The sequence below is a fragment of the Canis lupus genome, chromosome 28 (genome assembly GCF_011100685.1).
Source record: "Canis lupus familiaris isolate Mischka breed German Shepherd chromosome 28, alternate assembly UU_Cfam_GSD_1.0, whole genome shotgun sequence".
Classification (NCBI taxonomy): Eukaryota; Metazoa; Chordata; class Mammalia; order Carnivora; family Canidae; genus Canis; species Canis lupus.
In genome coordinates this window covers 32613766-32626302 of record NC_049249.1, presented here as the reverse complement: position 1 = coordinate 32626302, position 12537 = coordinate 32613766, and the positions used below count along the sequence as shown (strand labels likewise).

At 48.2% G+C, this 12537-nt stretch overlaps 1 protein-coding gene across 1 annotated transcript in view; it reads right to left on the bottom strand.

Moving 5' to 3' along the window:
- The window catches only part of DMBT1 (deleted in malignant brain tumors 1), a 150534-nt gene that overhangs the window by 16797 nt on the left and 121200 nt on the right, over window positions 1-12537 (bottom strand). The window contains 7 exon segments of the mRNA XM_038579001.1: window positions 618-650; window positions 1256-1285; window positions 1711-2034; window positions 5514-5543; window positions 8241-8273; window positions 8869-8898; window positions 9335-9661. Coding sequence (XP_038434929.1) covers window positions 618-650; window positions 1256-1285; window positions 1711-2034; window positions 5514-5543; window positions 8241-8273; window positions 8869-8898; window positions 9335-9661 — 807 coding nt within the window.

Sequence of the window (12537 nt, the reverse complement as noted above, 5' to 3'; positions counted from 1 at the left end):
TAATGATATTCTGCATCAGAGGATCATTCATAATAATGAAGAAATATAAACATGTAAATGTCCAGCAGTTGGGGACTAGCTAACTTGTGGGGGGTCAGAGCTATGTAATGAGACCAAAGGCAGGCAATTAAAATGATGGGAAGAAAATATTCAATGACATACACAACTGGCCATATTTCTTAAGAGTCTTGGAAAGCAATTGAGCAATAGCCACTCTGGGATGGAAAATTTACTTGTAAAGGATTGATTAGTTGTGAAATGATCCATTTATTGTCTCCCTTCCTTCTCTCAGAGCTTTTGAGATACCCCAAGAGACAAAAGCCTTTAAACGATTCTTTGAAGAATACCTTATTCTATTTCCTTGAAGAAGGGGAAGTAGAACTCCTTATTGAAACAAAACTTAACCGGGTGGAAGGGGATAAAAAGGTTGCATGTCTGGAAGGTAGAGGCAGGTTGTGTGTGTGCATGCAGCTTGGGTGCAATGTATGGGGGGGCAGGTTTGGGTAGGTTACATGCCCTTGTTCAACTGGGCTGTGCATTTATAGGCATCTACTGCATGGACAGCCTGCCTGGGGAGAAGAACTCCATTCCCTCGGGTAGAAAAATGTGATACCTACCATGAGTGGTTGTAGATGAAGGGCGCCACCAATCTAGAAAGAAAATGAAATAATTTTAGGACTTTAGTGGAAAAGTTTTCATTCCATGTTCATTAGTTTGGTAAGGAAAGGTCAATGGTAACTCTCATTGGAGGACCTGTCAGGACTTGTCAGGTGGTGGACAATTACATCCTACACTGTGGATGGCCCAGATGGGCTAGAGTATGGTGCTTGTACTTCCCAACATACTCGGCACTGACTGTTTTCACCATGGGGTAGAGAACACTTGGAGATGGCTCTCTCAACATGAAGGGATTCTGGAACACACAAGCACTACTAGGAGTTTATATGGGCATGTTTCTCAAATGATCCCAATTTTGACTGAACAGTTACTTTCTTCTGAAATAACCAGAGGGGACCAAAAGCCCTTCCACCGCAGAATCTTTGAGCAAATCCTGGCAGCAGGCAGGTGCATGAGACCCAGATGGGCCGGTAATCTCAACTAAGTAGGAGCCAAGGTCCTGGGGACTCAGCTGCTGGTCACTGTAGTGAATACCAGAGTCCTCCAAGAGATGAGCCTCGTCCTATCTTCCAATTCTAGAAACGTGAGAGTCGGATTCCAGACATGATTCATGCTGAGCTGGGCTACAGCTACTCACCTGTCGTAGTAGGAGGGCTTTCTGTAGATGCTGCAAAGGAAGAAGACACATCATCAGTTTCTGTAAATGCTGTGCAGGAAGAAGCCTCTCAGGCTCCAGACAAACAAAAACTCTGAGGGACTGTCCCCGCTAGAACCAAGAAAGACTTTCTGGGAGTGGTTGTGAGGAGCAGAGCTGGTAAATACCCCCAAGGAACAGTGCTGTGGAATTTGTTCTCAAAATCTTTATGCCCATTCACACACTGATACTCCACAGGCACTTTAAAGAAGGTGCTGTAGTTCACCCATAAAACTGAGGTACACCAGGATGATGGGTGATGCAGGGTCCTCTCAAGCTATGAGGGAAACCCCTGCCCTTCAGTAACACTCAGAAATACGAGAAAACAGTGAAAGAAAAAGAGTTTTTCTAGAAAAAATAACAAAAAAACCCAGAGGGCCAATATCATGAGGACCCACCTGAGCAAATGACACTTGCGTCCTCTGAGTGCCTGCAGTTGTGCAAGTTCCAGCCATTGTGGGGGCAGTTCCACAGGTAGGACTCATTCCCAGAGCAGCGCAAGTCATCCAGCACAATTGGGCCCGAGCCCTGACCAAAGCGGGCATTTCCTGGAGCTGATGTGGCCCAGCCACAGCCCAGCTGCCTGCAGACTACGTTGGCATCATTGGTGTCCCAGCTGTCGTCGCACACGGTGCCCCACGAGCCTCTGTACAGGACCTCCACGCGGCCCTGACACCGGTCCCCTCCGTTCACCAGCCTCAGAGCCAAACCTGTTTCATTCCCTAGCAGGACAAAGAACGAGACCTCCGGTCTGTGGATGTCTTAAGGTCATAGGCTAAAGGCATGTGGCAGACTCAGGGGCTTCCTCCTGGCTAGTGGGCCCTGGGCAGGCGGTCACTTTTGCACGTGCCCAGAGGTTCATCGTCAGCACAGGGATCGGACCAGAGATGTCCTAATCAGCCCAGGCCTAAGGATGCTCCAATGCAGAGAAGCACCTTATGATTCATAGAGGGCAGGAGGAAGACAAACTCACCCCACCTTGGACACACTGAGGATGGACCCCCATAGCTACTGAGGGCAGGCCAAGGCCACTACTCAGCGGGGCAGCTTAGTGGCTCCTGTGGGGTCCTGGCTTGGTTCTAGCAAAGTCCAAGGACATAAGGACACCTTGGCAAGGAAGGTGCAACAGCAGCAGCACTTTGCCACTGTCTTCCAGGGACTCTACCCCAAGGCCTGGGGGTACAACCAAAGTCCCAGCTATGCTTGAGTCACCTCCAGGATTCACACTGAGAAGATCTTGGAAAAGATCTTCACTGAGCATCAGCCCAGGATCGCCCTGGAACCAAGTGGCCACCCCCTGTGATCAGATTTAGGATCTTGTATTCAAAGAACCCTCTCTCCACCTCCCATCCTTCACATACACAAACACACACATAGGAACACACACACATGGGCACACACACCCATGGGACAAGGATAAGGAAGGTACACCCTGAGATTCCTCCTGTCATTTCCAAACCAAAACTTCATCCTGAAGCAGAGAATAAGCCAGGGAGGATGGATGGGAATATTTATCTATTGTGGCATTTACAAATGCAGTTGAGGGGCGCCAGGTGCCCAGAAGAGGCAACAAAGGTAAAAGACAAGCACACATAATGGGAAACAGTCTTTGAAAAGTGTTTCTGGTGGGCAGTGTGACAAGTGCACATCTGCTTCCTGACTCCTTCCACCAGCCTCTTGCTTAGCCACTTACTTGGGATGAAGGCCATTCAGGAGAACAACCTGGTGCCCCCACATCCATCTCTAAGCCAGGAAGATTCTCCTTTCCCTCAAGAAACTGTGCCACCTCCCTACTCGAGACATGTATATCTGAGGGGTCTCCCACACTCTGAAGCTTGGACAGAAAGAATCTGGGGTGTGTGGGATACCTGGGTGGCTCAGCAGTTAAACATCTGCCTTTAGCCCAGGGTATGATCCTGGAGACCCGGGATCAAGTCCCACATCAGGCTCCCTACGTGGAGCTGGCTTCTCCCTCTCCCTCTGCCTGTGTCTCTGCCTCTCTCTCTGTCTCTCATGAACAAATAAATAAAATATATATGAAAAAAAAAGAATCTGGGGTGTGGTGGGCCCACCTGAAACCGATCAAATATCCTAGTACCCGGAACATGGCCATCACTTATTCCACTCCCATCCCCTGAGCTCTGTCCCTGACACTCTGCATATACACATGACCCTGATGAGTCTGAGGCTGTTGTAAGCCCTGAGCAGGGGATAGGATCCAGCCTGCTCTGATGACCCTTCCATAGGAGGTCAGTGGGCACCAGCAACCATCCTCTCACTCAACTTGTCAGCATGGATTGCGTCTCAGGTGAAATTTACTGTATACTTGGTCAGTTCTCTGACTTATAGGCAACCATCTCATGGGACCCTTTGAAAGGACTAGAGGAAAACTCAAGGACTGATGGAAATATGGGACTCATGAGTCACCTATCTAGTTAAGAACAGCCTGGTGGAGACCCCAGTGATGGAGGGCACAAACAGAGCCCATTGGTTATACAAAGAGCAGTGGTTCACCCACACTGGTGAGAATAAGGGCGGATGGGACAGAAGCAACAGGCCATTCCAAATAGGGTGCCGAGCACTCACACACCTGGCTAAGGGGCATGTGGACTGGGGCTGAGCAACTGTGAAAAGGAAACATGAATAGGACACACAGCACACAGGTCTCCCTACCAGATCAAAGGCTGAAGAAACTCAGACTATCCCAACTGAGTTCATGCTTCCATGTGCCTTCAGGTAGACAGAGCCAAGGCCTGCCATGAACCAATCAGGACTAGGGATCCCCACCCTAGGTCCCAGTGCCCACACCTGCTTTCTGCTGGGTCTGACAGCTGACATTCCAACAGGTGGAATGCCCCTACCAGGCCAAGGACAGGCCAACAGAGCCACTGCATTCATTCTATGTGGGAAGAGCAAGAGTGAATCTGGGCAGTTAGTCTGCAGAGACCCCACTTCCACCTCCCATGTTCAATGCTCTCACTCTTTACAAGGTAGTTGGGCCCTGATGCAGGAGGTCAGCCTCAGCAACTGGGGTCCGGCTAACTTGTTGGGGGTCATAGGTGCGTAATGAGATCAAAGGCAGCCAATTAAAATGATGGGAAGAAAATATTTAAGGACATCCACAAGTGGCCATATCAGTTCTTAAGAAAATAGAAATCTTTTTAGCAATAGCCATTCCAAGATGGAAAATTTACTTGTATAGAATTGATTAGTTGAGAAATGATCCATTTATTGTCTTCCTTCCTTCTCTCAGAGTTTTTGAGATACCCCATGATACAAAAGTCTATAAATCGATCCTTTGAAGAATACCTTGTTCGATTCCTGAAAAGAAGGGGAAGAAGAACTCCTAATTGAAATAAGAGTTAACCACCAGGTAAAGAGGATAAAAGGCCTTCTCTGGAAGGTAGAGGCAAGATGTGTGTATGTGCAGCCTGGGTGCAACATGGTGGAGCAGGGTGGGTAGGTTACAAGCTCAGATTCAACAGGGCTGTGCATTTACAGACATCTACTGAATGGAGAGCCTGCCTGGGGATGAGAACCCTGTGTCCACATGTGGAAAACGTGATATCTACCATGAGTGGTTGTAGATGAAGGGCACCAAAATGTAGAAAGAAAATGAAGTAATTTTAGGACTTTAGTGGAAAACTTTTCATTCCATGCTAGTTAGTTTGATAAGGAAAGGTCAATGGTAACTCTCATTAGAGGACACGTTAGAGTCTGACCAATTCCACTATACACTGTGAAAGGCCCAGATCGGCGAGAGTATGCCACTATTACTTCCCAAAATACTTGGCACTGACTAGTTCCACCGTGGGGTAGAGAACACGTTGGGGATGACTCTCCCAACAGGAAAGAATTCTAGACACACAAGCACTATTAGGAGTTCTGTTGGTGCCTATTTCTCAAATGCTCCCAATTCTGAATTAAATATTTACTTTCATCTGAAATGACGAGAGGAGAGCAAGAGCCTTTCCACTGTACAATCTCTAATCAAAGTCTGGGAATAGAGAGAGGCGGGGGATCCAGATGGGCCTGGAGTCTCAACTAAATAGGAGTCAAGGATCTGGGGACTCAGCTGGTGGTAACCGTAGGGAATGACAGGGTCCCACAAGAGAAGAGCCTGATCCTCTCTTTCAATGTCTGGAAACACGAGAGTTGAATTCCAGACAGGAATCATGCTGGGCTGGGCACAGCTACTCACCTGTCGTAGTAGGAGGGATTCCTGTAGATGCTACAAAGAAAGAGGACACATCATCAGTCTCCATGAATGATGTGCAGAAAGAAGCTTCCCAGGCTCAGGACAAACAGAAATTCTGAAGGACCGTCCTTACTAGCACAAGGAAGACTTTCTGGGAGTGGTCCTGGCGGCAGAGGTGTAAACTACACCTCAGGGGCAGGATTTCACAAAGAACAGTGTTGAAGGATTTGAACTCAAAAGCTTTATGCCCTCTCACGCTCGGCTGCTCTACAGGTTTCCTTAAAGAAGGTGCTGAGGTCCATGCCTAAACCTGAGGTACGCCAGGATGATGGGTGATGCAGGTTCCTGTCAAGCTATGAGGGAAACACCTGCCCTTCGGTGAAATCAAGAAGATGATAGAACATTGAAAGGAATAGTTTAGACAAAATAACAAACAAAACCAGAGGGCAAATATCGTGAGGATCCACCTGAGCAGATGACACTTGCATCCTCAAAGTGCTTGCAGTTGTGAGAGTTCCAGCCATTGTGGGGGCAGTTCCACAGATAGGACTCCTTCCCAGAGCAGGCCACATTGTCCAGGACAATTGGGCCCGAGCCATGACCAAAGCGGACATTTCCTGGGGCCAAGGTGGCCCAGCCACAGCCCAGCTGCCTGCAGACCACATTGCCATCATTGATGTCCCAGCTGTCGTCGCACACAGTGCCCCACGACCACTGTACAGGACCTCCACACGGCCCTGACACTGGTCACCTCTATTCACCAGCCACAGGGCCAACCCCGAATTCGTCCCTACCAGGAGACAGGAAAACTGTTTTTCTCTATGTTCTCAAAGGAAGAACTCCTGCATTCTGAGAGCAGGATAATTCTTTCAGGGTCCAGGTGCCCTGGGTATGATTAATGTTCCCCAGCAATGGGACCCTCTGAAACCGTCTCATCATCATTCCAACTCAAGGGGACACTTGATGGTACCCCAATCGTCAATTGACTTAGGAGTATTCATTGTTGGTTGCCCACAAAGTGGGATTGAGAGAGTTTTTCCGAGGCATCATGACAGTGGCTCATCTGCACCCAGCCTCCTAATACCTGTGTGTGCTGTGCAAGTCTCCCGCTCTGCTAGCTTTTCTGGGTCAAAAACATTTACATAAGCCAGATCCTTTCACATTTCTCAGCCTGACATGTTCTTTTCTACTTTAGAAACCTTTGCTCCTTGTCTATCTTGACTCATAGACGACTGAAGGGATTCTCATAAGGAACTTGGAAGAAAGAGTCAGGGGTATTGAGGGTCAACATGGAGCCAGCTGTATATCCCTGTATCAAGAGCACGTGCATCTCTTAGCAGCCTCTCATCGCTCGGCCTCTCTCTATGCTGCATTGGATATACAGTGTTGCAAGCCCTGAACATTGAGGAGGATCCAGCCTGCCAAGATGTCTCCTTAAGAAGACATCAGTGCTCCCCATGGCCCATTCTCCCACTCTGCTTGTCAGCCCAGACAGCATTTCAGATAAAGCTCTTGCCACTCGCGGCCAGTTCTCTGAACCTGCATCTCTGAACTTGGAAAAAACTAGATGAAAACTCATGGAATGATGGGAAAAAATGGGAAAATTTGAATCCCATACCTACTAAAGACCTCCCTGTTAGAGACTCAGTGACTGGGAACCACAAAATGTGCCCACAAGGTCCTCAAGGAGCAATGATTCACCCCAAATGGAGAGAAAAGGGATGGGTGGGAAGAAGAGAAAATTTCCAAGTGGGGTGGCCAAAGACTTAAATGGCCACCCATGGTGGTCACTTGATGGTTGATATGGTTGGAAAAGCTAGTAGAAAGAAACACAGGTCAGATACAAAGCGCATTGGTGTCGCAACAGAATCAAAGGTCAAAGGACATCATGCTATACCTACAGAGAGCAGGCCTCAATCTCCTCTGAGTAGACAGAGCCAGGCCTACTCTCGGGAGCCTAACCCTTGTCCTACCACCATTGTCTGCCTTGATGTGGCTGGGGACTAGGGTTCCAGCAGGTTGAATATCACTGCCAGGCTCAAAGAGGCCACGAAGTCATTGCACTGACTCCATGTGGGAACCGCAAGAATGAGTCTGGACACAGCTGAACATAACTCCAAGTCCACCAGCTCAGGTGCAATGCTCTCACTCTTTGCAAGGCAGTTCAGCCCTAGTGCAGGAGGTCAGCCTGAGCAACTATGGTCTAGCTAACTCGTTGGGGGTTATAACTGTGTAATGAGATCAAAGGCAGCCGATTAAAAGGATGGGAAGAAATATTCCAGGACAGCCTCAAGTGGCCATTTCAGTTCTTAAGAGGGAAGAAATAGCCATTCCAGGATGGAAAATTTACTTGTAAAGAGTACATGAGTTCTGTTATTATCCATTTACTGTCTGCCTCCTTTCTCTAGAGCTTTTGAGATTCCCTGAGATGTAAAAGTCTACATTCGATTCTTTGAAGAATACCTTGTTCCATCATGAAAAACAGGGCAAGTAGCTCTCCTTATTGTAACAAGTGTTATCCACGAAGCCTGAAGGATAAAAAGGCTGCATGTCTTGGAGAGGCAGGCTGTGTGTTTGTGTGCATCTTGGGTGCAGTGTATGGTGGGGCAGATCTGAGTAGGTTACATGCACAAGTTCAAGCGGCCTGTGCATTTACAGGCCTCTACTGCATGGACAGCCTGTCTGGGGATGATTACCCTGTGTCCTTAAGTGGAAACATATGATACCTACCATCAGTGGTTGTAGATGAAGGGCGCCACCAATCTAGAAAGAAAATGAAGTACTTTTAGGACTTTACTGGATGACTTTTCATTCTGTGCTCGTTAGTTGGTAAGGAAAGTTCAACTCCTTGCCTTCCTGATGTACTTCCCAGAGTCTGGACAATTCCACTTTACACTGTGAATGGCCCAGATGGCCTGGAGTATGGCGCTAGTAGTTCCCAATATACTCAGCACTGACTATCTACACCGTGGAGTAGAGAACACTTTTGGGATGATTCTCTCAACAGGAAAGAATTAGGGAACACACAAGCACTGGAAGGAGTCCAGTGGGAGCCTCTTTCTCAAATGCTCCCAATTCTGAATTGAATACTTACTTTGATCTCAATTGAACAGATGAGACCAATAACCCTTCCACTGCAGACTTATGACAAACCCAGGCAGCAGGCAGGTGCATGAGACTAAGATGGGCCAGTAGTGTCAACTAAATAGGAGTCAAGGATCTGGGGACTCAGGTGGTGGTAACCATAGGGAATGCCTGGGTCCCGGAAGAGAGGAGCCTGGTCCTCTCTTCCAACTTCTGGAAACATGAGATCTGAATTCAAGACAGGAATCATTCTGGGCTGGGCATAGCTACTCACCTGTCGTAGTAGGAGGGATTCCTGTAGATGCTGCAAAGAAAGAGGACACATATCAGTCTCTGTGAATGATGTGCAGGAAGAAGCTTCCCAGGGTCAAGACAAACAAAAATTCTGAAGGACCATCCTCACAGTCACAGGAAAGACTTTCTGGGAATGGTGCTGGGGGAAGAGCTGTATACTACACCTCAGGGGCAGGATTTCACAAAGCACAGTGTTGAAAGATTTGAACTCAAAAGCTTTATGCCCTCTCACGCTCAGTTGCTCTACGGGTTTCCTTAAAGAAGGTGCTGAGGTCCATGCCTCAACCTGAGTTACACCAAGATGATGGGTGATCCGGGTCCAGTCAAGCTATGTGGGAAACGCCTGCCCTTCGGTGAAATCAGGAAGATGATAGAACATTGAAAAGAATAGTTTGTTTAGACAAAATAACAAACAAAACCAGTGGGCCAATATCATGAAGACCCACCTGAGCAGATGACACTTGCGTCCTCAGAGTGCCTGCAGTTGTGCAAGTTCCAGCCATTGTGGCTGCAGCTCCACAGATAAGACTCGTACCCGGAGCAGCGCACATCGTCTAGCACAATCGGGCCCGAGCCCTGACCAAAGCGGGCATTTCCTGGGGCCGAGATGGCCCAGCCACAGCCCAGCTGCCTGCAGACCACGTTGGCATCATTGGTGTCCCAGCTGTCGTCGCACACGGTGCCCCACGAGCCTCTGTACAGGACCTCCACGCGGCCTTGACACCGGTCACCTCCGTTCACCAGCCTCAGGGCCAACCCCGAATCGGTCCCTACCAGGAGACAGGAAAATTGTCTTTCTCTGTGTTCTCGAATGAAGAACTCCTGCATTCTCAGGGCAGGGGAATTCTTTCAGGGCCCAGGTGCCCTGGGTATGATTAATGTTCCCCAGCAACGGGACCCTCTGAAACCTTCTCATCATCATTCCAACTCAAGGGGTCACTTGATGATACCCATGAGTGTCAATTGACTTAGGAGTATTCACTGTTGGTTGCCCACAAACTTAGGATTTGAATTCTTGAGCCTGGACTTGGCATGCAGCAGGGAAAGGCAGAAACCAGTAGCCTGATCTATGCCACTGAGACTGCCTTGAACACAAGCTTCACACCCAGAGAAACGACCCTGCTGGCACAAGGTGCTGTCCTAGGTTCTAGCATTCAGAGTGTCTATCTTCACCCCACTGTGGTATAACACAGACTCTGTTCCAGGCCCCAGGACTTGTTCTGTAGGATCCTTTTTTGATTTGACATGCTCCTGTTCTCTCAAGGCCCAGACATCTACTGAATCTAACAATCCTGATTATCACGACAACAGGCAGGAGTACCTGTCACTGTCATGTTGCTCTGCATACTAGAGCTACCCAGGCTCCTGGAGACAGAAAGCCAACAAAACTTCTCAGCATTAGGCCTTCTTGAGGGAAAGCCTTTTGGCACACTTAGCACCATAGCAGACATCAGGATTCCTCAGTGTCCCCCGGACCCTGCCTTCTCTACCCATGAGCAGGTCTGGGGCACTGACCATATGGATACTCAGACCTTCAAGCTTATATAAAATGAGGTCTACTCTTCACAGAAGATGGATAGATGTGACGAGCCCAAGAAAAGATGCCTACCATCAGTAGTCATGATGGAAATGCAAATCCTAACCAAAGCAAGAAAGTATCCCTGCCCATTTGCATCACTACACTAAATGAGACAAAAGAAGTACTATTGGTGTGGATGCAGAGACAGTAAAATCCTGAGATGCTGTTGGACTTGTGCCCAGAGCAGCCCACATTGTCCAGAACATTTGGCCCTGACCAAAGCAGGCATTTCCGGGGGCCAAAGTGGGCCAGCCACAGCCCAGCTGCCTGCAGACCACGTTGGCATCATTCATGTGCCAGTTGTTGTCGCACACAGTGCCCCACGAGCTTCTGTACCGGACCTTTTGCGGCCCTGACACCGGTCACATCCGTACACAAGCCTCAGGGCCAACCCCGAATCAGTCCTCCCAGGAGACACGAAAACTGTCTTTCTCTGTGTTCTCGAAGGAAGAACTGCTGCATTCTAAGTTCAGGATAATTCTATCAGGGTCTGGATGCCTTGGATACAATTAAAGTTCCCCAGCCACCGGACCCTTTGAAACCTTCTCATCATCATTCCAACTCAAGGGGACACTTGATGGTACCCCTGATTGTCAATTGATATAGGAGTATTCATTGTCGGTTACCCACAAAGTGAGATTGAGAGAGTTTTTCCGAGGCGTCATGACAGTGGCTCCTCTTCACCCTGCTTCTTTGCACCTGTGTGTGCTGTGCAAGTCTCCTGCTCTGCTAGTTTTTCTGAGTCAAAAACGTTTACATAAACCAGATCCTTTCACATCTCTCAGCCTGACATGTTCTTTTCTACTTTAGAAACCTTTGCTCCTTGTCTATCTTGACTCATAGACGACTGAAGGGATTCTCATAAGGAACTTGGAAGAAAGAGTCAGGGGTATTGAGGGTCAACATGGAGCCAGCTGTATATCCCTGTATCAAGAGCACGTGCATTTCTTAGAAGCCTCTCATTGCTTAGCCTCTGTCCATGCTGCATTGGATATACAGTGTTGGAAGAAGTGACATTGAGGAGGATCCAGCCTGCCAAGATGTCTCCTTAAGAAGACGTCAGTACTCTCCATGGCCCATTCTCCCACTCTGCTTGTCAGCCCAGACAGCATTTCAGATAAAGCTTTTGCCACCCACGGCCAGTTCTCTGAACCTGCAGGCAAGTGTCTCTTGGGACACTTGGAAAAAACTAGATGAAAACTCATGGAATGATGGGAAAAAATGGGAAAATTTGAATCCCATACCTCCTAAAGACCTCCCTGTTAGAGACTAGTGACTGGGAACCACAAAATGTGCCCACAAGGTCCTCAAGGAACAATGATTCACCCCGAGTGGAGAGAAAACGGATGGATGGGATGAGAGAAACATTCCAAGTGGGGTGCCAAAGACTTAAATGGCTGGATGGTTGATATGGTCGGAACAGCTAGTAGAAAGAAACACAAGTCAGATACAAAGCACATTGGTGTTACAACAAAATCAGAGGTCAAAGAACATCATGCTATATCTCCTGAGAGCAGGCCTCCATGTGCTCCTGAGTAGACAGAGCCAGGCCTGCCATAATCTCTCAGTCCTGAGGGAGCCTAAAACTTGTCCTACCGCCATTGGGTGTCTTTATGTGGCTGGGACCTAGGTTCCAGCAGGTTGAATATCACTGCCAGGCTCAAAAGAGGCCACCAAGTCATTGCACTGTCTCCATGTGGAAACCGCAAGAATGAGTCTGGACACAGCTGAACATAACTCCAAGTCCACCAGCTCAGGTGCAATGCTCTCACTCTTTGCAAGGCAAAAGTGACTAGTGCCCTAGTGCCCTAGTGCAGGAGGTCAGCCTGAGCCTGGTCTAGCTAACTCGTTGCGGGTCATAACTGTGTAATGAGATCAAAGGCAGCCGATTAAAAGGATGGGAAGAAATATTCCAGGACAGCCTCAAGTGGCCATTTCAGTTCTTAAGAGTGAAGAAATAGCCATTCTAGGATGGAAAATTTACTTGTAAAGAGTAGATGAGATGTGTTATTATCCATTTACTGTCTCCCTCCCTTCTCTCAGAGCTTTTGAGATTCCCCTGAGATATAA